At 42.8% G+C, this 23,533-nt stretch overlaps 3 protein-coding genes across 3 annotated transcripts; 2 read left to right on the top strand and 1 right to left on the bottom strand.

Moving 5' to 3' along the window:
• Positions 1-405: 405 nt before the first annotated feature.
• On the top strand, positions 406-6,433 carry LOC136523506 (soluble starch synthase 1, chloroplastic/amyloplastic-like). The gene is made up of 12 exons (XM_066517170.1): positions 406-426; positions 1,098-1,229; positions 1,312-1,485; positions 1,588-1,669; positions 1,769-1,860; positions 1,977-2,038; positions 2,171-2,261; positions 4,203-4,327; positions 4,416-4,524; positions 4,608-4,660; positions 4,824-4,863; positions 6,144-6,433. Exons 1-12 carry the CDS (start codon positions 406-408, stop codon positions 6,300-6,302), a joined length of 1,140 nt encoding a protein of 379 aa, XP_066373267.1. The 3' UTR covers positions 6,303-6,433.
• Positions 6,434-7,505: 1,072 nt separating this feature from the next.
• Positions 7,506-9,011, top strand: LOC136519815 (uncharacterized). Its single transcript, XM_066513188.1, has 2 exons — positions 7,506-7,841; positions 7,921-9,011. The coding sequence occupies exons 1-2, from the start codon at positions 7,562-7,564 to the stop codon at positions 8,964-8,966; spliced, it is 1,326 nt and encodes a 441-aa protein (XP_066369285.1). The 5' UTR covers positions 7,506-7,561; the 3' UTR covers positions 8,967-9,011.
• A 9,732-nt stretch (positions 9,012-18,743) lies between these two features.
• LOC136519816 (ethylene-responsive transcription factor CRF1-like) lies at positions 18,744-19,842 on the bottom strand. The gene has a single exon (XM_066513189.1). It carries the CDS (start codon positions 19,832-19,834, stop codon positions 18,845-18,847), a length of 990 nt encoding a protein of 329 aa, XP_066369286.1. The 5' UTR covers positions 19,835-19,842; the 3' UTR covers positions 18,744-18,844.
• Positions 19,843-23,533: the final 3,691 nt, after the last annotated feature.

Genomic DNA, 23,533 nt, shown 5'->3' with positions numbered 1-23,533 from the left:
GGCTTTTGAACTATTTATATTGTACTTAATCTATGAATTTAAGCCTTATCATGTTACTTAATGCATATATACTGAATTACCTGTCAATTTTATATTTATTATCAAAATGCTTAAATGGATTTACCGAATTGTATATAAAATTTTTTGGGTGGCATACCCTAACCTAAAATCCTAGATTCGCCACTGGCCCAGGTGCCTATTGTATACATATGTATGTGTATGTAAAGACTAGAGATGAGACACAGGACATATACTTGACAGTACCCAGTGTTGCTGGACTAGCTTTGCCAAATACATATCTGTATTTCTGCATCTCAAACAGCAGTTTGTAGTTCAGATATGTTATTTGAGTTTTCTTTTAACTTGATTTCACCACTCCAAGAATATTCCTTGGTATTACTACAGATGGTATTTCCCATGTTCTGGGTATTGGCATGGTTTTACTTCTAACCTTTTATCTGTTATAGATGTAAGGATAGTTGTTTCGCACAACAATTGCTGTTGTGGACTCAGTCTGTTTGCAATGCAATCTTGTGTTATTTCTTTCATAATGTATGTTCTTTGAAGAAATCAACATTGTGATTACTATATATTTTCTTCTTCTTAATATAATGATACGCAGCTCTACTGCGTGTTCGTGAAAATTACTGTATATTTTCATTCTCTTCCCTGTTTTACCGCTTTAAAAAAAAGTTAGGTAGTTGTACTATGCTGCTTTAATAATGGTATGGTCCTGCATCAGTGGTCTGTTCTTAGATTTGATGTCCCTTGCTGGCATGGTCTTTGTGGCTGTGCATGTTGTGCTTTTACTTATGTTTTGACAGTTAGTACATAAGTGTGATGATCAAGCAGGCATGATGTAGGTGTCTTACGAGTTGGGACACATTAGTGCAATTAGAGGTTAATGGACTAATGAGCTTCATCTTATTGTTTGTCATGAATATGATTTAGCTGTTTAGATAATACTTCTTTCTTTTGACGTGTTTCACATGGTTTGCTGCTCGCTGTCAGTCAGCTGTTTCACTTTGAATTGAAGTGCAATTTTAGACATGTACTCTTTATTGTTTCCTTGCTTTGGTTTCACAATGCTAAATTAGTTTTCATTATGTAATCCGTTTCATCCTAACCTTGATTTTGTTTGTTTCAGCCTTCTTGCTGCGAAATATAGACCATATGGTGTTTATAAAGACTCCCGCAGCATTCTTGTAATACATAATTTAGCACATCAGGTTTGAGCTCATCATTTTGTGTTGTCTATACATAGCTTGGCAGCACAGTTTACTCAAACCATATGTTATCTCATTGTGGTAGGGTGTAGAGCCTGCAAGCACATATCGTGACCTTGGGTTGCCACCTGAATGGTATGGAGCTCTGGAGTGGGTATTCCCTGAATGGGCAAGGAGGCATGCCCTTGACAAGGGTGAGGCAGTTAATTTTTTGAAAGGTGCAGTTGTGATAGCAGATCGAATCGTGACTGTCAGTAAGGTGATATTACATATGTCATTTTTCTTTGATCTTTTAAAAGCTATTCTCCCTTCAATTTAGGTGTTGCTTGTCTTCTCTCTTCATTTTATGTTTAATTTCTAGGGTTATTCATGGGAGGTCACAACTGCTGAAGGTGGACAGGGCCTCAATGACCTCTTAAGCTCCAGAAAGAGTGTATTAAATGGTAGCCATATTCATTTTAATTTGCTCTGTTCTTCAACTACTTCATGAAAACAAGCAAGTCAGATGATAAAAGTTAATTCAATATGCCTCTATACTGCAGGAATTGTAAATGGAATAGACATTAATGATTGGAACCCTGCCACGGACAAATGTATCCCTTGTCATTATTCTGTTGATGACCTCTCTGTAAAAGTGCGCTGACAGTTCTCTAAAGCATCTGTATATGCATTAGGATGATTGCCTCCTATGTTTATTCTTTGTTTCTCATTTCTTTCACTTATCCTTTTTATCTGATATTGTTGGTTTAGGCCAAATGTAAAAGTGCATTGCAGAAGGAGCTGGGTTTACCTATAAGGCCCGAAATTTTTATTTGAAAGAAATAATATGGATTTAGGACAAATGTAAAAGTGCATTGACAGTTCTCTGGTGAGATATTGATGCTTTAGACATGAATTTTTATTTGAAAGAAATAATATGGATCAATTTATTAACTTAATTTACAGATTGGCTTTATTGGAAGATTGGATTATCAGAAAGGCATTGATCTCATTCAACTTATCATACCGCATCTTATGCGGGACGACGTTCAATTTGTAAGTCCTGATTCTTCTCCATTATTGTAAGCTGTAAAGTGAGTTAAAACCATCATGTGGGGGAAAAGGTTCAGGATAACTGTGGAACTGGTGAGGTGCACCAGCAGCTGTGAAGACAGGTTTCTTATCTTTAGAAATAAACTAGGATTCTGAGTTGTGTTAGCTACTGAGCAACATGTTAAGGTTCAGAAGAGGGTGTGTACTTTCAGTCCAGGTTGACTTAGTTACCACTTAGCAGCCTTCTTTGGCAACACCTCTAACTCAAAGTAGGGCCAGAAAGTTAGTACTGGGTAGATCAATATATCAAAATAGTTTTCTCATCTATGCACTTTTCTCATCTCAGCTTGGTTGCCATGCACCTCCCAGATGTAACTCTACTTGCCACACATCCTGCCTCTACCAGGGCTTGGCAAAGCGTGCAAATATATTGGGGATAGTATAGTACAGCACATCAGATTTGGTAGTATGACAGTTATTACAGATACGAGATGTCGTTGTTACTTTCAAGTTTCAACTTGCACGAGTTACAGGTGGTTTTTTTTGTGTGATCTAGTTACAGGTGGAATTAAATAAGTATTTGAGGTGCAAATCTATCACTCTTTATTAACATGTGTCTGCAAGTTTTAAGAGGATTTCTTAACTTTCCTAATGTCCTTAGATTAAATCGCTTTCTCCAGTTCCAGCCCTTCTCATTCTTTATTTCTTTTTCTTGATTCTTAACCATTTTTATTAGTTGGCATAGGCGCGTAGCTGCCCAGTGCTACTGTAGTAGCTTGAATACTTGCTTGTAGGGGCTGTTCACATTGGTTCTCAATGGGCTACCACGTGGAGATGTGGAGCTGCCGCTGCTCTGGCGTAAGGGGTTGGCTAAACATAGAGCCTGAAATGCTAAGAGAAACTTGCTTAATCCTGATAAGAGGAATTTCATCAGTGATCCCTAAACTTGTCTCAGATTCTTATCCACATACAAAATCTCTGGAATAATATATTTGATACCTTAAACTTGTCCCTGGTTTTCAGGTAGGTCCAAACATGTCCAAATCAGCCTCAACTGCCTATATAGCATTTAGTAGGCCACCGTGCACCCAGTGGAATCCTCGACTCTAGTGCATATGATTGGTTAGAGAAGCTGTCCCCCTAATAATTCTTGGTTTAGAGCATTTTCAGGGAATTCCTTAATGTGACTATCTATTAAACAATATTTGTGAAGTAGTCAACAAGTAAATACTGCTTCCTCCATTCCAAAATATAATTCACTTTGGTTTTATCCCAACTTCCCAAGTGAAACCTCTCTAACTTTGACCAAGTTTATAGAAAAATGCACTGACATCTATAATATCAAATTACTCTCATTAAACTCTTCATGAAATATGTTTTGATAGTGAATTTATTTGAACTCATAGATGTTAATATATTTTTAAAAAAACTTGGTCAAAGTTATAGAAAAGTAAACTATAATGTGGAACCGAAGCAATATATATGCAGATTTGACCCACATGACTACCAAGCATGGTGGCATGCAAGCCAGGGCTGATTTGGACCCGTTTCGACCTATCTGGAAACCATGACAAAAGTTTGAGGCGCCGAATGTGCAATTTGAGACTCTGTGGACAAAGACGAGAACGTGGGAGAAGTTTATGGACCGTTGCTGGAATTGGCTCTTTTATATCAGTTTATTTACTAATGGTGCTAATATTTAGTACTTTGCTTAAGAAACTTGTATGAAAAAGAGGCACCGTGGTTCCCTTTGGCCTCCAACATTCTCCTTCCTGGAATACTGAATAACATCTTCTTGCACAAGTGTTTGCTTTTCACTTCCAACTGAAGGCTGATGAATGGCATGGGTCGAACTTCGGAGTGGATTTAGAAGTTGAGTTGTCCTTTTGAAGCCTACAACTAGAGTGTTTTGACCTATGAAACTTTTCTTCTTATTTAATGTAGGTCATGCTTGGATCTGGTGACCCAGAGCTCGAAAACTGGATGAGATCTAGAGAGTCGAACTTCAAGGATAAATTTCGTGGATGGGTTGGATTTAGTGTTCCAGTTTCCCACCGAATAACTGCCGGGTATGCAACAGCATGTTGTTAAAAACTCACTTGACATCTTATAAGTACATTTTATACTTGGGATATTGATCTCTCCTTTTTTGTGCAGCTGCAGTATATTGTTAATGCCATCCAGATTCGAACCTTGTGGTCTGAATCAGCTATATGCTATGCAGTATGGCACAGTTCCTGTTGTCCATGCAACTGGGGGACTTAGAGTAAGACAGCCATCCTATAATACTGCCTTGTTATATTAGTACCAAGGTAGAATGTTTTTTCACCTATTTTGTTTGTTGAACAGGATACTGTGGAGAATTTCAACCCTTTCAGTGAGAATGGAGAACAGGGTACGGGGTAAGTAAAGCTTCATTTCAACATTTGCAGTTCCTTCTCTCTCTCTCTCTCTCTTTTTCAGCTGGATTCTGGAATCAATTGAATGCTTACAGTAATTGCAGTAGTTTGCTCCATTCATCAGTGAACTCCTGATCAATTTTTACTGCATACACATATTTTGCAGGTGGGCATTCGCACCCCTAACCACGGAAAACATGTTGTGGGTAAGTTTCCATCAAACTTGAATTCTGTTAGGAACTTAGGATCTTGATAGTTGATCATAGTATGTGATTACAATGACCCTTATAATTTATGGATGAAACATTGCTGAACTCACTTTGTGCTAACAAACCGTCTAGCCAATTCTAATAACAAAGGCACAAAGCATGCAATTGGTTTTATGGTAAAATGAGTTTTATTGTTTTCTTGTGTTGGTATATGGGAACTTTATTAAAAAGAAAAATAATCTAGAAAGAACTCCTCTAGCTTCTGGCCTTCATCACAAACTAAACTTTTGGCAGTAGCATATTATAGGACTTGGGCTCCTGGAAGAGTTTTGGTCTTTGGAGCTTCTGGGAGCAGTAAAAGCTGCTATAAGCTCCACTTTACAAGGCCTAGGTGGTGTTGTAAATAATAATAAATAGGCAACCAAATTTGAGTCAAGGAGGACTCAACCTGTGTGATGGGTGTATACCCGGCTATCCGCACCTCCCATCAACTGATCTATGGCAAGTTGGAATTAGTGGGAAATCGAAGCCTGAAGCATATACGGAAAATTCACCCCTGGTTCTAGACTGACTTGTGTCAGGTGCAGGATGTGAATTTACATGTCCGGTATGTGCTTATGAGGTGATTACTCCCTCTGTTTATAAATATATGACATTTCGGACAACCTATTGAGTTCAAACTTATTAGCCTGTCCTAAACATCATATATTTTTAAAATGGAGTATTAATTAGTTCTGCTTTTACTTTGGCCAATATGTTATCGAACCAAGCCTGGAAATTACTCTGTCCGGTCTGGAGCTGTCATTTCCAACAACAAAACTGAACTGCAATTAGTAATACCTCCATCCAGGACTGATAGTAGTATTTTGATAAGGGAAAAGTCAGATTTTACAAATTTTGGCCAACTATTACTCAAATTATATGCAAGTTTAGGGCATAAAACTTTTATAAGTAGATTTGTATTCAAAAGTGCATCTAAGATAATATTGACTTTTCTCGGGTCAAAGTACTCCTAACATTCATGGAGTATAAACTGTTTGAAACGTCAGGTTTTCCTGACTAGAGGGAGTATCAGTTACAGAAGTTAAGTTTCTTATGAAACAATTGAAGGGCAATATAGGGAGTTTATGCACAGGTGGTTTCAGGATCAGTTTGTTTACTGTTTATCACCAGATTGCAGTGATATTTTTTACCCAGCAACAGTAAAACTAAACCACTATTCTACTGTATTATGGGGCAGAACATTTCATAATTGGATTTTGATCCTTGTTTTGCAGACATTGCGAACTGCAATTTCGACATACAGGGAACACAAGTCTTCATGGGAAGGGCTCATGAAGCGGGGCATGTCAAAAGACTTCACGTGGGACCATGCCGCAGAACAATATGAACAAATCTTCCAGTGGGCCTTCATCGATCGACCCTATGTCATGTAAAAAGGGGACGACAAGTGGTGTGTCCTTAAAGATCTTCAGTTCTTCATCCTATAGTAAGCTGAAGGATGAGAAGACCCCTGTACATTACATGGAAGGCAGACCGGCTGTTGGCTCCATCGCTCCAATGTCCAGGTCAGCCTTACGGCGCCTGCTGCTTTGGCTCAAAGAAAGGACCGTGATGCAGTGAGGAGTCCAGTTGAACGACAGTTTTGAAGAATAAGAAGGGGATGCTGGAAGCAGTCGCGCAGGCAGCCTCACAGTGATACATATGGAACAAAATGGAGTCAGTTTCTGCTATGCCACTCACTGTTTACCTTAAGAGTATTACCCATGTTGTTGTTCTTTGCTGGTTAGGACTGATAACTTAATGACTCGTTAGAAAACCATGCCTCGTTTTTCTTGACCAAAGTGGCCACTTCTGTGCATTCTCGGCCGTTTACTAGAGATGGGCATTGCTGATGGTGCATCTTCAGTGTCAAGGGTTTCTATATATCGAAAGCGTTGCCATGATGGCATGGAGGAATCCTGTAAAACGCATGATGTTGGACTGTTGGTGTATGCCTTGTGTCCCAGCACGGGTTTCCATGTTTCAGGTGCTTTATACTTGTCGTGACCACGTCCCGTCCGCTTGGTCAGTAATACCTTCGGAGCAAGGGAATGGTGTACGGCTCTACGCGACGCGAGCATGAGTGCATGAGCCTTCAGTGCGCGATGCCTAGATGGTTGTAATCTGTGGGGAAGCTTGCGGGGCGTCCATTCCGGACCGGCACATCAGCTTGGGATCGATCCCTGATCGTCGTGTTGTCCAACCTGGATTCCTTAACAGCCAGTTATCAAATCGGCTAGATTTCATTTTGGGTTAATTAAATGCTTAATTTAACTAAAGGTGGTAATGAAGAAACGCACGCAGAGCCAATGAAGAAATAGTTCATCTTATTAGTAGTGTCGTCAAATAAAGAATTTCTCCGGTAGTTTCTTACGTTTTCGTATGAAATTGAACTGAATTACGTGGAATTTCTATATTTTCTATATAATTCTTGTGAAATTTCTATTTCTATATTCAAAACAGACCCTGAATTCGTATTCCTCCATGTCACGTAAGCTGCTTGTGGCCTCTGATCACGCGCAAGAAAGGGATTACTGGCGAATTCAGAAAGAGTGGCATTGCCCCTCACGGCCCTTGCGAGCGAGACCTATAAAACCCCATCGGCCACCCGCCAGTTCTGAAGCGTCACCACCCGATCGGAACCAAAGCGAAAATGAGCGGAACGTCGGCGCCACCGTACGATGCCATGCTCAAGTCCACGGCGTACGAGCGGTTGCGCGCGGAGCACCCGGAGGAGTTCGCGCCCGCGAGCGTCTTCTTCACGCACGATGACCGGAGCGCCATCGACCGGCGCAACAGCTTCCGGGTGAAGGCCGCGCTCGTCTACGAGGCCGTCACGGGCCGGCACGTCGACGACCACATGCTGCGCGCCAACAGCCTGCTCCTGGCCCTCGCCAGGAAATGCCATTCCAAAATCCTTGGACAACCCGACGGTAATCGTGCGTCGCCCAGATTCTAACCATTCGTCGTCATACTTACTTATCTCTTTTTCTGACGCTGTCGCTGATGCAGAAGCAGGAGATCCTGCGGAGGTGACAGACGAACGCTGGGACGCAAAGAAGAAGCGCGTGGTGGACGGCATCTTCCTCGTCGTCGGCTACCTGCCAAAGCTCAACGAAGCGATCAGCAGGAAGAACGCGGACCGCGACTCCGTCGACCAGATCTTCAAGTCGCGCCACATGCTCGACATGGTCACGGACGTGATCAAGCTCGAGAACCAGCTCCGGCTGCAGGACCTGCTCAACGTAGCCCGCCACATCGAGGCCGTCATCAAGGAGACTGTAGAGCAATCCGATTTCAAGGACGTCAAGGAATCCATGGGACGCGAGTACAAGCTGGACGTCACGGAGCAGAACCTCGCCGACGTGATCCACCGCTTCTGCTGGTACTACTCGCCCTTCTCCACGAAGAAGACCGGGGCGGCGCCCCCGGACAGCCCGTTCAAGGACGTCGCGGCCAGCAAGGAGGTGGCGGCGCGCACGCTCCTGGACTGCCTGCACATGAGCGTGGTGAAGCCGGCGCAGGGGAAAGGCGGGGGCGTCACCGGCAGGCCGTCTCGCATGCCGACCGTGAGGGATCTCCGGCGGTCCGGGGTCCGTCTCCAGGCCTCCGAGAACGGCCGCGCCGAGATCGAGTTCGCGCAGCCGACGGTGTGGCTACCGGCGCTGGTGTACGACTTCAAGCTGGCCACGGTGGCCCGGAACCTCCTGGCGCGGGAGTACGAGGAGCAGAGCAAGCCGATCACGCGCTACTTCCAGATGATGAACGCGATCGTGGAGGACGCGGCCGACGTGCGGATCCTCCGCCGCGCCGGCGTCGTCCTCGGTGGGTCCGGCGGCGGGCAGGAGGTGCACGAGCTGATCAAGAACATCGACGGCCACGCCACGTACCCGTCCGTGTACATGGCCATGGACCGGGAGATCGACAAGGTGAGAGAATACCACGACCAGAGGATGGCCAACTTCTTCGTCCGCAACCGCCCCGGCGTCATCTGGGCCTCGTCGGTGGCCGCCATCTCGGTGGCGGCTATCGTCGCCACGTGGAGGATCCGGGGCTGAAGCCAGCAACGAATCAGCTGCCACTTTGGCTGCTAATATAAAACGGTGTCGTCACATATATACGTATCTACATGTACATATTTGTAACTTGATGTGTTGCAAGGCGTATCATGGTCCGTACGCCGAGTCGCCGACTAGCGTAATACGACTGTGCAAGCGAACTGATGGTTGATTATATACATATAATAAAGCGAAAGTCGAACAGAAAACGAATTGAAGATAAATTCACTATTCAGTATTAATTAGGACGGATCATGTTAACCTGATTCAGGGTCGTTTGTTTTGACATGGTTCCAGCTCACTACGGTGCATAATAAAATACAATATAATACTTATAGTTGGTGAACCAAAAAATAGTAGCTTAAAAGGTTTTTAGTTTATTTTGAAATGAGGGATAATTTTATCCCTATGCACATGTGGTGCTGTCAAGCTTAAGCCACTTACCGCCTTTGTCGGACCTCTCCTTTCGCTCAACTAGAGACAGGAAGAAAGGGGAGGAGAAGAGAGAAGAAAATGAAAAGCATTTATCTACCCATACTTTCTAGTGTTTGTTCATAAGTGAAAGTAAATAAAATAATAGTGTCTTGAGACTCATGCAGGTTAACCGGACATAGGCTTGTATATGGGTCGAGAGATTTGGGGAACGAGTAGCACTCACAGTCGAGATAAGGGTAAGCTTGTGGGCCCTTGTGCTTCAATAATCAACGTGTGTTTGAGGCAAGCTGGGCATGAATTGGATCTTGCACTAGCGAATTCTGTCACGATGTGTATCGTATTCATCTTGCCCAATTTTATTGTGATGTATATCATGTTCCTTGTGTTAAATTTGAAATTTGTAACTGATGAATCGTAAGGACGGTTCCATATGCCCAATTACATAAAATTGATGTTATCAGATTCATATTGAAAATTACCTATTATTATGACTTTATATCAGAAAAGTGAATGGTAAAGCAATTGTTAATCGAAGCATGGTCCTAACAAAACACTCATTGTTATTCAAAGAGGGTAACTTGTTAGACCATTGATTGGGCCAGGTTTGGGCGGGGGAGCTCGAGCTCCAGCTAGGTTAGTGCGGCAGGGGCGGAGGTAGTGAATTCCATGCCATCACCGTGGGAGGATGACCGGAGGAGGGCAGTAGGCGGGGGAGTGGGCAGTTGTACATGTACGTCAGTCGCATATTGATTAGCAATTCCAAATTTTTTTTATCAAAAACGAAGTAGCAAGGGTTTCACCTTGTTGGCCTATGACATGTAGTTGTTGTCAAGCTTGAGCTACCTATCGCCTTTGATTATCCCCCTTTCACTGACCTAGAGAGAGGAACAAAGGGGAGAGGGGAGAGAGAAAAGAGAAAAGAGAAACATTTATCTACCCATTCTTTCTAGTGTTTGTTCATCAGTGAAACGGAAATAAAATAATGATGTCCTAGGACTCATGCAGGTTAACCAGACCTTGCTTCTATGGGCAGACAGGTTTAATCAATGGGCCTGTTCGGCTGGTATTAAAGCCAGCTGAAGCTGATTTGTTGTGAGAGAAAAATACTGTAGATTCTAGCTGATAAGCCAACTGATAAGTTCAAGCGAACAAGCCCAATAAGTGACACTCGCGAGATAATGGCAAGCGTGTCGTGAGCCCTTGTGCTTTAATAACCGACATACGTTAAGGTAGGGCATGAGTTGGATGCTGCACTAGCTAATTTTGTCACGACTATCATAATCCTATTGCCAAATTTTGCCTGTGATGTGTATCATGTTCCTCGTGCCTAAATTTGAAATTTGTAACTGATACATCGTAAGAACGGTTCCAAAGGCCTAATTTTATTTGACATAAAATTGATGTTATCAAATTCATATTGAAAATACTTACTTATTATGACTTTGTAACAGAAAACTGAATATTGGTAGAGAAATTGTCAATCAAAGCATGGTCCTAACAAAATACTCCTTGTATTTTCAAAGAAGAGGGTAACTTGTCAGATCGAACTTGCGCATGAATATATATTCTTCAATATGAATATGATAACATCAATTTTGTACAAAAATATATTATGTAGCAATTATCGGTTAAATCCTGTCCTAGCAGAGAAATACACCTGAACAGAGGGAGTACATTCTCATATATGTATGACATCTAGTGAAAGGCATAGCACTCTAGTGGCCATATGAAAAAGTGAATTACTTGGTTACTTGTGAATAACAAAACTACCCACAAGCTTGACCTTGGAGATTTAAGCAGACTAGTTAAAACTAAGTCCATGCTTCAGTACCTGATTCAGGAGATGGCATGAACTTGCTTGAGCCTTTGCTTGGATGTTGGGCCGGTCAACCTAGCTAGAGAGTAAGCCATGCAGCAAACACGAGCAACTATTTTTTACACACCTCTTCAATTACCAAGGTTTTTTTTAAAAAAGTAGGTGATTTGATTTGCACACTGCCAGTGACCTCTTTGGGTTTAGGGGTAAGGGTTGATGGGGAATCTGATGTGCTTTAAGCTTAGAAATTGATCGGAGGGGGGGGGGGGGCGGCCAGACCGAAGGTGGCTGCTGAGGGGTGGAGCGGTGAGGCGGCATGTTGCTGCCAACCACAGGCGATGGAGTATGATGCTTGGGCCAGGTTTTGGTGAGGGAGCTCGAGCTCCACTAGGTTAGCATGACAGCGATAGAGGTAGAGAACTTCGTGGCAGCACCATAGGGGATGACCTGATGAGTGCAGTAGGTCGGGGAGTGGATGTTGTCCGTGTTTTATATGATCAACACCCTTTGCTTGATCGTTTCTGTGGCTTATAAGCCGGCTGATGCTGTTTTGTTGTGAGAAAAAAAAATATTGTATCATGACTGATAAGCATGGCTGATACGATCAAGCGAACATGGTGCAAGTGTGGAAGACAACCAAAGGAAGACGAAGACAGGTGATACATTCGATGCAAATCCAATGGCTTACATGTGTTGACTGAGAAGAACAAAAAAATCAGGCACCTATCGATTAGCAATTCCCTTTTTATCAAAAAGGAAGTAGCTAGGGTTTCACCTTGGTGACCTGTGCCTCTAGGGCGACAAGTGAAACCCATTGTCACGATGACATGTTGTTGTCAAGCTTGAGCCACCTACTGCCTTTGTTGATCCTCCACTTTCACTCAACTAAAGAGGGGAGGAAAGAGGAGAGGGAAGAGAGAGAAGGGAAAACTGAAGCATTTGTCCACCTCTATTTCCTAGCGTTCATAAGTGGAACAAAAATAAAATAACGATGTCCCGGGACACATGCATATTAACTAGACACTTGCTTCTATGGGCTGAGAGGTTTAAGGAACGAGTAGCACTCTCTAGGGGAGATAACGGCAAGCGTGTTGTGAGCCCTTGTGTTCTTTAGTAACCGACGTGTGTTCGAGACGAGCTGGGTATGAGTTGGATCTTGCACTAGCGGATTTTGTCGCGATGTATATCATAATGCTCTTGCCAAATTTTGTCGAGATGTGTATCATGTTCCACATGCCTAAATTTGAAATTTGTAACCGTGGGAGGATGACCGGAGGAGGGCAGCAGGCGGGGGAGTGGGCGTTGTACATGTACGTCAGTCGCATATTGATTAGCAATTCCAATTTTTTTTTATCAAAAACGAAGTAGAAAGGGTTTCACCTTGTTGGCCTATGACATGTAGTTGTTGTCAAGCTTGAGCTACCTATCGCCTTTGATGATCACCCTTTCACTGAACTAGAGAGAGGAACAAAGGGGAGAGGGGAGAGAGAGAAGAGAAAAGAGAAACATTTATCTACCCATTATTTCTAGTGTTTGTTCATCAGTGAAACGGAAATAAAATAATGATGTCCAAGGACTCATGCAGGTTAACCAGACCTTGCTTCTATGGGCAGAGAGGTTTAATCAATAAGTGGCACTCGCGAGATAATGGCAAGCGTGTCGTGAGCCCTTGTGCTTTAATAACCGACGTACGTTAATAAGGTAGGGCATGAGTTGGATGCTGCACTAGCTAATTTTGTCACGACTATCATAATCCTATTGCCAAATTTTGCCGTGATGTGTATCACGTTCCTCGTGCCTAAATTTAAAATTTGTAACTGATACATCGTAAGAACGGTTCCAAAGGCCTAATTTTATTTGACATAAAATTGATGTTATCAAATCCATATTGAAAATACTTACTTATTATGACTTTGTAACAGAAAACTGAATATTGGTAGAGAAATTGTCAATCAAAGCATGGTCCTAACAAAATACTCCTTGTATTTTCAAAGAAGAGGGTAACTTGTCAGATCGAACTTGCGCATGAATATATATTCTTCAATATGAATATGATAACATCAATTTTGTACAAAAATATATTATGTAGCAATTATCGGTTAAATCCTGTCCTAGCAGAGAAATACACCTGAACAGAGGGAGTACATTCTCATATATGTATAACATCTAGTGAAAGGCATAGCACTCTAGTGGCCATATGAAAAAGTGAATTACTTGGTTACTTGTGAATAACAAAACTACCCACAAGCTTGACCTTGGAGATTTAAGCAGACTGCTAAAACTAAGTCCATGCTTCAGTACCTGATTCGGGAGATGGCATGAACTTGCTTGAGGCTTTGCTTGGATGTTGGGCCGATCAACATAGCTAGCCCTACCGGAGACGGCTTCTTTGCCGAGTGTCCCATACTTTGCCGAGTGATTTTTATCGGGCGCTCGGCAAAGAGGTTATTTGTCGAGTGCCATAGAGAAAGCACTCGGCAAATAACTGACACTCGGCAAAGAGGTAGTTTGCCTAGTGCCGAGCACTCGGCAAACAATAACACTCGGCAAAGACCAGGTTTGCCGAGTGTCGGGCACTCAACAAACCAGAACACTCGGCAAAGGGCCACCGCCGTTAACCCTTTGCCGAGTGTCTTCTCCTGACACTCGGTGAAGCGCTGATTTGTCGAGTGTCATTTTTTTACACTCGACAAACCATATTTTTTTCACTTTTGACCTCCAAACTTTTTCTGCAGTCCTCATACAATACCTGGTACTCCATGTTCCAATGTGACACATTTCTCGGACTTTTTCTATATTTCTTTAATTTATTTCATTTAATTGAATTTTCTTGGATAATTCAAATTATAACTGCTAGTCATTCGAATAATGAAAAAAAAATAAATAAGTGATATTCATATTATTTAGTATAATGTGAGGCCGTATCCAGGAACAGACCACTAATTTCGAACATCTTATTCACGAAACATGACAACGAACTTGCAGTCGAGTTGTTTTTAAATTCTATAAAAAGCAAACGAAGACCGAAAATCTTGAAACTTGTCGAGATGTCATGATATCATATGTGGAGGCTATGATAAAAAAATTGAGAAGGTTTCACGCAAGTTGTCACGTAGATGATGGAGCGCTTGGATTACTTGTGAACTTATTTGTGTTATATTGTAAGACATGTGACGTTTGTGATATATATGTGATGTTTGTGATATATATGTGGTGTTGGTGGTATATATGTGTTGTTGATGATATATATGTGATGTTGATGATGTTTGTTATATATATCTTCTATTTGTTTGGATGGGATGTAAAAAACAAATAAAAATACTATTTTCAGTCACTTTGCCGAGTGCAATGACCATGACACTCGGCAAAGTGACTACCTGGGAACATGCTTTGTCGAGTGCAAAGGCCATTGCACTCGGCAAACATCACAGATTTACCGAGTGCCACGGCAAGGCACTCGGCAAAGGTCGCATGTTTGCCGAGTGTCTTGCCGGTGGCACTCGGCACAGCGGCCACCTTTACTGAGTGTCTGAGTCAACGGCGCTCGGCAAAGCGGTGACCTTTGCCCAAGTGCTTGACCTTGACACTCGGCAAAGCCGCCATCACGGTAGCGCTCGTCGTCACAGTGACTTTTCTTTGCCGAGTGTCAAATTAACACTCGGCAAAGCCTTTGCCGAATGCCCGATAAAGTACACTCGGCAAAGAGGTCTTTGCCGATAAAATATTTACCGAACGCCATTTACCGAGTGTAACACTCGGTAAAGGCTTTGCCGAGTGTATATCGGTCTTTGAGGCACTCGGCAAAGAAGCTGAATCCGGTAGTGTAGAGAGTAAGCCATGCACCAAACACGAGCAACTATTTTTTACACACCTCCTCACTTACCAAGGTTTTAAAAAAATGTGATTTGATTTCCACACTGTCAGTGACCTCTTTGGGTTAGGGGTAAGGGTTGATGGGGAATCTGATGTGCTTTAAGCTTAGAAATTGATCGGAGGGGGGAAGAGGGGTAGGCCAGACCGGAGGTGGCTGCTAAGGGGCGGAGCGGTGAGGCGGCATGTTGCTGCCAATCACAGGCGATGGAGTATGATGGTTGGGCCATGTTTTAGTGAGAGAGAGCTCGAGCTCCACTAGGTTAGCATGACAGCGATCGAGGTAGAGAACTTCGTGGTAGCACCATAGGGGATGACCTAATGAGTGCAGTAGGTGGGGGAGTGGATGTTGTCCGTGTTTTATATGATCAAGTGTGGAAGACAACCAAAGGAAGACGAAGGCAGGTGATACATTCGATGCAAATCCAATGGCTTACATGTGTTAACTGAGAAGAACAAAATAATCAGGCACCTATCGATTAGCAATTCCCTTTTTATCAAAAAGGAAGCAGCTAGGGTTTCACCTTGGTGACCTGTGCCTCTAGGGCGACAAGTGAAACCCATTGTCACGATGACATGTTGTTGTCAAGCTTGAGCCACCTACTGCCTTTGTTGATCCTCCGCTTTCACTCAACTAAAGAGGGGAGGAAAGAGGAGAGGGAAGAGAGAGAAGGGAAAACTGAAGCATTTGTCCACCTCTATTTCCTAGTGTTCATAAGTGGAACAAAAATAAAATAACGATGTCCTAGGACACACGCATATTAACTAGACACCTGCTTCTGTGGGCTGAGAGGTTTAAGGAACGAGTAGCACTCTCTAGGGGAGATAACGGCAAGCGTGTTGTGAGCCCTTGTGTTCTTTACCCTACTGGAGGCGGGCTCTTTGCCGAGTGCCTGTTGCACTCGGCAAAGCCTTTGCCGAGTGCAACACTCGGCAAAGAGCCTCCGTCGAATCCCCTTCCGGTAAAGGCTGCTTTGCCGAGTGCTAAATTTCGGGCACTCGGCAAAGGCTTTGCCGAGTGCCGTGTGGGCATTCGGCAAAGATTTGACGCCGTCGGCCGACGGCCGACGCCGTCTATTTTTTTAACTCTTTGCCGAGTGCCACAGCTCCGGCACTCGGCAAAGAAATCTGTTTTTTTAAACCTCTTTGCCGAGTGCCACAGCACCGGCACTCGGCAAAGGGTGTTTTTTATTTTATTTTTTTAATTTTCTTTGCCGAGTGCAATGACCATTGCACTTGGAAAGCGTGTTTTTTATTTTTTTTTTAATTTTCTTTGCCGAGTGGCAAAGTCACCTCTAAATTTCTTTTTTTTTTGTTTTTTTTTTTGCTTTTCCATTTAAACAACAATGCATATATATATAATAGAAACCACAATTCAACAGCAATAAATTACAAACCACATTTATATATTACAAATGACCAAATTTGTCCGAAATCCATAATTTATTACAAACCACAAGTTCATAGTCCACAAGTTCACAAGTTCGATACATAGAAACTACTCCGCAAGCGGCTCACGGCGACTGCGCCCCAGCGTGCGATCCCGGCGACGGTCCGGGTGCGGATGGCCCAACTTGCGATGCCGGCGACCCTCCGACCTAGTTCGACGCCGCCCCCGATGTCCGCTGCACAAAAAAGAAGATATTGCACGTGAGTGACAAGATAAAAATGTAAGGAGTTTAAAGAAAAGTTGAAAATTTCGGTAGCACCTCCCCTACACGGGGACGTTTTCAAAATCTGCAAGAAAAACGTCGGCACAAAGGCCGACAACCACATTTGCGGCACGAAGGCCGACACATCAACTAACCCCGCACGAAGGCCGTCAACGATAACACGATGCCCCGACAAGTTTCGTCATTTTCGGACTTCGTTCGGATTTTATATAATTTAAATACACTTTTCCCGCAGGTACCTCGTCATGTTACGTCAACAAGATGCTCGAAATTTTATGTGAGTTCCTGGATACGGCCTCAACATACACCAAATATCATGAATATCATTTTTTGAACAACCAAATTCGATTATTCCATGCACCTGCAGTTCAAATTTGAAATATTTCATAAAATTCAACGAAACAAAAAAAACTAACAAAATATAGCAAAAAAAGTCAAAATTGTCCCAAATTTGAACATGGAGTTTTAAATAATGTGGGAAGGCCTCACAAAAAAATGGGTAAAAAAACAAAAAAAAATATTTTGCCGAGTGCCGGCCCTAGCACTCGGCAAAGAGGGCCTTTGCTGAGTGCCAGGAAGTGGCACTCGGCAAAGAAGGGATCTTTACCGAGTGCAGGGCCTTGGCACTCGGCAAAGGCCCTCTTTGCCGAGTGCCAGGGCCGGCACTCGGCAAAGAATTTTTTTAAAAAAAATTTGACGGCGTGGGCGGGCTCGGCCGTCAAGTGCCATTTTTTTGCCGAGTGCCACTCTTTGCCGAGTGTTGCACTCGGCAAAAAGGGCTTTTGCCGAGTGCCGCCCTTTCCCAAGTGCCGGGCACTCTGTGGCACTCGGCAAAGCCACTCTTTGCCGAGTGCTAGACTTTGCCGAGTGCCACCCGGTCCGGCACTCAGGGCACTCGGCAAAGCTGGCAGCACTCGGCAAATCTGCGTTCTCCCGTAGTGCTAGTAACCGACGTGTGTTCGAGACGAGCTGGGTATGAGTTGGATCTTGCACTAGCGGATTTTGTCGCGATGTATATCATAATGCTCTTGCCAAATTTTGTCGAGATGTGTATCATGTTCCTCATGCCTAAATTTGAAATTTGTAGCCGATGCATTATAAGGACAGTTGCGTATGCCTAATTTTATCTGACGTAAAATTGATGTTATCAGATTTATACTGAAAAATACTTATTGTGACTTTGTATCAGAAAAGTGAATTGGTAGAACAATTGTCAATCGAAGTCAAAACATGGTTCATAACGAAACACTCCTTGTAATTTCAAAGCAGTGGGTACCTTGTTAGACCAGTGAACTTTCACGTCATTATATATATATTTTTTTTTCAAAATATGAATATGATAACATCAATCCTGCATAAATATATGTTAATGTAGTAATTTTCAGTTAAAATCCCGTCCTAGCAGAGAAATACACCCGAATAGAGGGAGTGCATTCTCGATCATATATATGACATCCATAGCACTCCAGTGACCATATAAAAAAGTGAATTACCCCTTGGCGACTTGTGAAGGGCAAAACAACCCACAAACTTGAGCTCGGAGATTTGGGCAGACCCCTGAAACTAAAGACTCGGACAGCTTGGAGGTCTTACTTGATATCGCAGCAGACTCGAGCAGCAACTCACTCACTTCCAGTCCAAGCTCCGAATACCAAGCCTGTGCGTACAGCGTAGCTATCTCGAGCGCCACTGAGCACCACCGAACTCCTGGAGTCCCGGCGGTTGAAGCGTTGGGCCGTTTGGCCATTTTTGCGGCGCCTCGTCAGCTGCAGGAGAAGCGGAGCATTTTGAAAGCAAAAATGCCTTCGCGCTGGTCAATATCCAGAACGATTTAACGAATAAGCATACAACAAACTGGTTAAAATTCTGAATCAGATCCAAGTCTCGCCTTATGCATTAACACACTGAATACATGTACTCATCAATTACTTAACACACGGAATGCACACAGAATGAATGAGAAGAAGAGATGTCGACGCAGAGAATTTCTAATAACGAAAAAAAGAATAGCATTTGGCTCCATACATACAAGGGAAAGGACAACACTTTCGGCGGCGGCCGCCGCGCTGATCGACGACGATCATTCAGAGCGGGGGGAGGGAGAAGAGGTCGTCGTCGCCGATGTCGCTGAGCCGGCAGCCGTCGCCTCCTGGCCACATTGGGAGGCTGCCGAGGTCGAGCGCGGGGTCGTCGGCGAGGTAGTCGATGAGCGGCGGCGTGGGCAAGTCGTCCAACGGGACGCCGCCAAAGGCCGGATCGCCGAAAGGGGTGAAGGAGAACACGTCGTCGCCGAGCTGATCAGGCAGGAGCGCGTCGGCGGAGAACGGCGACAAAAGGCCGCCGCCCGGCGCGTCTTTCTTGGCTGTCGAATCGGCGGCGTCGGTGGGCTTCAGCGTCAGAGGCGCCGTCTCGCCAGGCATTGCCCGGAGGACGGAGACCGGCGAGCCCACCACCAGCTGGGACTCGTCGCTGGACTCTTCGGCGGAGGAGAGCTCGCCCACGGCAGGAACGGCGTGGGGCGACGCCGGAACACGCTCAGGCGTCGTTGGCGCTGCAGGGAAGTTGGTAGTCGCCGATGGCCCGCGGAGTCGGCGGGCCTCGCTGTCGTACTTCCTGGCCGCCTCCTCGGCGGTGTCGAAGGTGCCCAGCCACACCCGCTGGCCCTTGTGCGGGTCGCGGATCTCCGCCGCGTACTTCCCCCACGGCCTTCTCCGCACGCCCCTGTACCTCGGCTCCGCCGCCGCGCCCGGCGCCAGGACCGCCGGCGCTTTCCTCTTGCCACCGCCGGCGATCCTCCCGGCGGGCGGCGGGGTCGCTGTGACATGGCAACACGGCCGATGCTCCTCCAAGACGATCTCTTTGAGAAACTTACGCACACCCCGCGCTCCAGCACCGTCACCGGCAGCAGCCTCGTCGCCGGAGGAGTCCGTGGCGTCACGGTCGTCGCAGAAGACGCGAACTAGTTTGCGGATCGTCGTCGTCTCTGCAGGCCCCTGCTTGATCTTCCGCTGTGATCTCATCACCGCCGCGGCCGCGGCCGCTGCCGCCTTGTGGACCATAGCTGCTTCCACCATTGCTCGGCTCCTCAGTGACTTGTGGAGAACGAAGCGGGGATAGAGAGGAGTAGAGGAGGAGGCGATACTAGATCGTTGCGTGGAGAGAGAGAGAGAGAAATATAGGGGAGGTCTGGCCGGGTCGTTGGGAGATGGGAGGAGGGAGGGAACGTAAAGAGATTTTTTCGGCAAAAAATTTAGGATCTGCAGTTTATTTGGCAAACAGCCCGATCATTAACGATTTGTTTAGCTAGGCTATCTCTTCAGTAATGCATTACCATTTATACGAGATATTTTTTTCCTCGCAAATCTGTCTCACGTTGGTTTGAACGCCTTCAAGTACAAATTTGGAAAGAAAAACGTGAGAGGACAGCTTTTTACATGCAGTTCAAACCAGTTTTTTTTTCAAAAAAAAACAAATCTAATATTTAGTAGATCTACCGCCAAACGTAAGAAATGTATGGGCCAGAAAATTTTGGTTTGCTTTTTTCTTATTATTATATTATAAAATGTTCGTTCATTTTAAATAATTGGAAAAAAAAATAAATTAAGTAAATGACATCTGGCGGGTCCAGGTGGATTTCATGTGCTGCAAGGCGACATGGAACATTTGCTAGTAAAATAAATTGGGCTCAGTAACTGTTTTGCATCACATCAGGCCCCGTTCGCTTCACTGAAAAAACAAGTCGAAACACTATTCCGGCTGATTTGTTGTGAGAGAAAAACATTGTTTTGACTGAAAAAAACAAGCTAAAAAGTACGGATTATAAGACAAGCGAATAGGGCCTTTGTTTGCTCATTTATTTTCTCCCAATTTTGCGTATACTTTTGTAGTGAACTGCCTCATGAAGCTGAAGTCTGAATTTGATTTAAAAAAAGTAATAACTTTTAATAAGAAATGTTTCATTTTGGATCTATCAATAAGAATTGTTAAGAATTACGATACTTGTGAAGAGCATGACATTCTTCGTGCAAGAAGTGTACCGGAACTTTCGTGTGTTAAACAAACTTGGTAAAAATCAATATTTCGTTATATTGTGGAAAGCTTTTTTAGTAGTGGCTTGTTTTTCAAAGAAAAACTTAACGATATTTTCTTCAAATTTAATGATTAAAATATCATTCTATATATCAAAATAGTCAAATTTATGTGAATTTTGTTGTTGCGTGCTTTCTAAACTATCACATATTTAAGTAATGCATATAATCCCACCTTTTTCTTAAAACATCTTGAATATATTTTTGCCTGTTTGTAAGAGCTTGTTTGTTTGATATTTCGAAGGCAAGATATCCCGCCACTCGCGTCACCTATGTCATTGATATGTAGACCCCATGTGTGGTTGGCTTAAATTGGATCTACTCACCTACATCTATGCAAGCGTACGTAGGCAACCTAGCGGCATAACAAACAAAAGATCAAAAAATCACCGGTTGTAAACTCCTTATGTCAAGCTAATTCACGGCTCATCCTTCGTGCCACTTCTAGTACTTGTTCAATTTTCACTTACCTGTATATGTTTTTAGTGAGTTGTCGCGTAATGTTAAAATTTCCAATCATGAAAATGAATGTGCATATCATGAACATTTGAATTTAGATCGAGTTTTGAAGCGTGTTGTATTCACATGAATTTCCATTCTTCTTCATGTGAGAAATTGAATATCTAAACTAGTGTGTGATAACAATAATCAAAGAACCACTAGTCGGATCCATTGCATATGTGTTGTGCTACAATGCATTGCATTATTTCTTATTCTTTCATCGTGGCAGCTTCATGTGCATATCATGAGCTACAACACAAACTTGCAATTCTCCTACATTTTGTTTGTATTCACTACAAGATATGTGATCTTTCACATGAACTTTTTATTAATAATTGTAAGTACAGTCAACACCTATGTGAGATTTTGGTGAAGATAACACAATAGTTAAAGAACGAATGAGAATTTGTTGTGTTTTTATAGGAAATGCATAAGTCAAGCTTAATGTATAAAAACAATTGGCTCTTTAAATTGAGCTTGTAAAATAGTATGCCAACTTTTTTGCACTCATTAGTTTGGTAGGTTATAGTGTCTAAGTATACTCAAAAGGATCCACATCAAAATAAAATGCTCCCTCATTTTAAATAATTGGGGAAATAAAAAATAAATTAAGTAAATGACATCTGGCGGGTCCAGGTGGATCTCATGTGCTGCAAGGCGACATGGAACATTTGCTAGTAAAATTAATTGGGCTCAATAACTGTTTTGCATCACAACATTTTTGTTTGCTTATTTATTTTCTACCAATTTTGCGTATGCTTTTGTAGTGAACTGCCCCATATGAAGCTGAAGTATGAATTTGATTTTTTTAAAGTAATAACTTTTAATAAGACATGTTTCATTATGGATCTATCAATAAGAACTCTTAAGAATTGTGATGCTTGTAAAGAGCATGATATTCTTCGTGCAAGAAGTGTACCGGAACTTTTGTGTTAAACTACTTGATAAAAATCAATATGCCTTTATATTGTTGAAAGTTTTTTTTAGTAGTGGCTTGTTTTCAAAGAAAAAATTAATGATATTTTCTTCACATTTAATGATTAAAATATCATTCTATATATCAAAATAGTCAAATTTATGTGAATCTTGTTATTGTGTGCTTTCTAAACTATCACATATTTAAGACATACCTATAAGCCCACCTTTTTTAAACACTTTGCATAAATTTTGGCCTATTTGTAAGAGCTCGTTTGTTTGATATTTCGAAGGTAAGATATCCCATCACTCGGGTCGCCTATGTCATTGATATGTAGACCCCACGTGTGGTTGGCTTAAATTGGATCTACTCACCTACATCTATGCAAGCGCACGTAGGCAACCTAGTGGCGTAACAAACAAAAGATCAAAAAATCACCAGTTGTAAACTTCTTGTGTCAAGCTAATTCGTAGCTCATCCTTCGTACCACTTATAGTACTTGTTCAGTTTTTACTTACCTGTATATGCATGTTTTAGTGAGTTGTCGTGTAACGTTAAAATTTTCAATCATGAAAATGAATGTGCATATCTTGAACATTTGAATCTAGATCGAGTTTTGAAGCGTGTTGTGTTCACATGAATTTCCATTCCTCTTCATGTGAGAAATTGAATATTTAAACTAGAGTATGATAACAATAATCAAAGAACCACTACACAGATCCATTGCATATGTGTGTGTTTTACAATGCATTACATTATTTCTTATTCTTTCATCATGGTAGCTTAATGTGCATATCATGAGCTACAACACAAACTTGCAATTCTCCTACATTTTGTTTGTATTCACTTCAAGATATGTGATCTTTCACATGAACTTTTTATTAATAATTGTAAGTGCAATCAACCCCTATGTGAGAATTTGGTGAAGATACACAATAGTTAAAGAACTAATGAGAATTTGTTGGGTTTTTTATAGGAAATGTCTAAGTCAAGCTTAATGTATGAAAATAATTAGTTCTTTACATTGAGTTTGTAACAAAGTACGCCAACTTTTTGGCGCTCATTAGTTTGGTAGGTTATAGAGTGTCTAAGTGTACTCAAAAGGATCCACGTCAAACATAGACACCATTTGAAGAGTACATTTAGGCACTCTATAATAGACCTGAGCAAGTTGAGCCCGCATTGGCTCGGCCCAAGCCTGTTGGGTTTTTGCCCACCCACAAACCTTAGTGGATTGGGCCCGAGCATAGATCCTGCTGCCTAGAAAA

The sequence above is a fragment of the Miscanthus floridulus genome, chromosome 18 (assembly GCF_019320115.1).
Source record: "Miscanthus floridulus cultivar M001 chromosome 18, ASM1932011v1, whole genome shotgun sequence".
NCBI classification, from domain to species: Eukaryota; Viridiplantae; Streptophyta; class Magnoliopsida; order Poales; family Poaceae; genus Miscanthus; species Miscanthus floridulus.
The sequence above is the reverse complement of the archived record's forward strand: the minus strand, read 5'-3'. Positions and strand labels throughout refer to the sequence as shown.

Coding starts and splice junctions, on each gene's coding strand:
- LOC136519816 (XM_066513189.1), bottom strand. CDS start 19,834: ATGGTGGAAGCAGCTATGGTCCACAAGGCGGCAGCGGCCGCGGCCGCG.
- LOC136519815 (XM_066513188.1), top strand. CDS start 7,562: ATGAGCGGAACGTCGGCGCCACCGTACGATGCCATGCTCAAGTCCACG. Junction 7,842..7,920: donor AATCCTTGGACAACCCGACG/GTAATCGTGCGT, acceptor TCGCTGATGCAG/AAGCAGGAGATCCTGCGGAG.
- LOC136523506 (XM_066517170.1), top strand. CDS start 406: ATGGTATTTCCCATGTTCTGG. Junction 2,262..4,202: donor TGCGGGACGACGTTCAATTT/GTAAGTCCTGAT, acceptor TATTTAATGTAG/GTCATGCTTGGATCTGGTGA. Junction 4,864..6,143: donor CCACGGAAAACATGTTGTGG/GTAAGTTTCCAT, acceptor CTTGTTTTGCAG/ACATTGCGAACTGCAATTTC.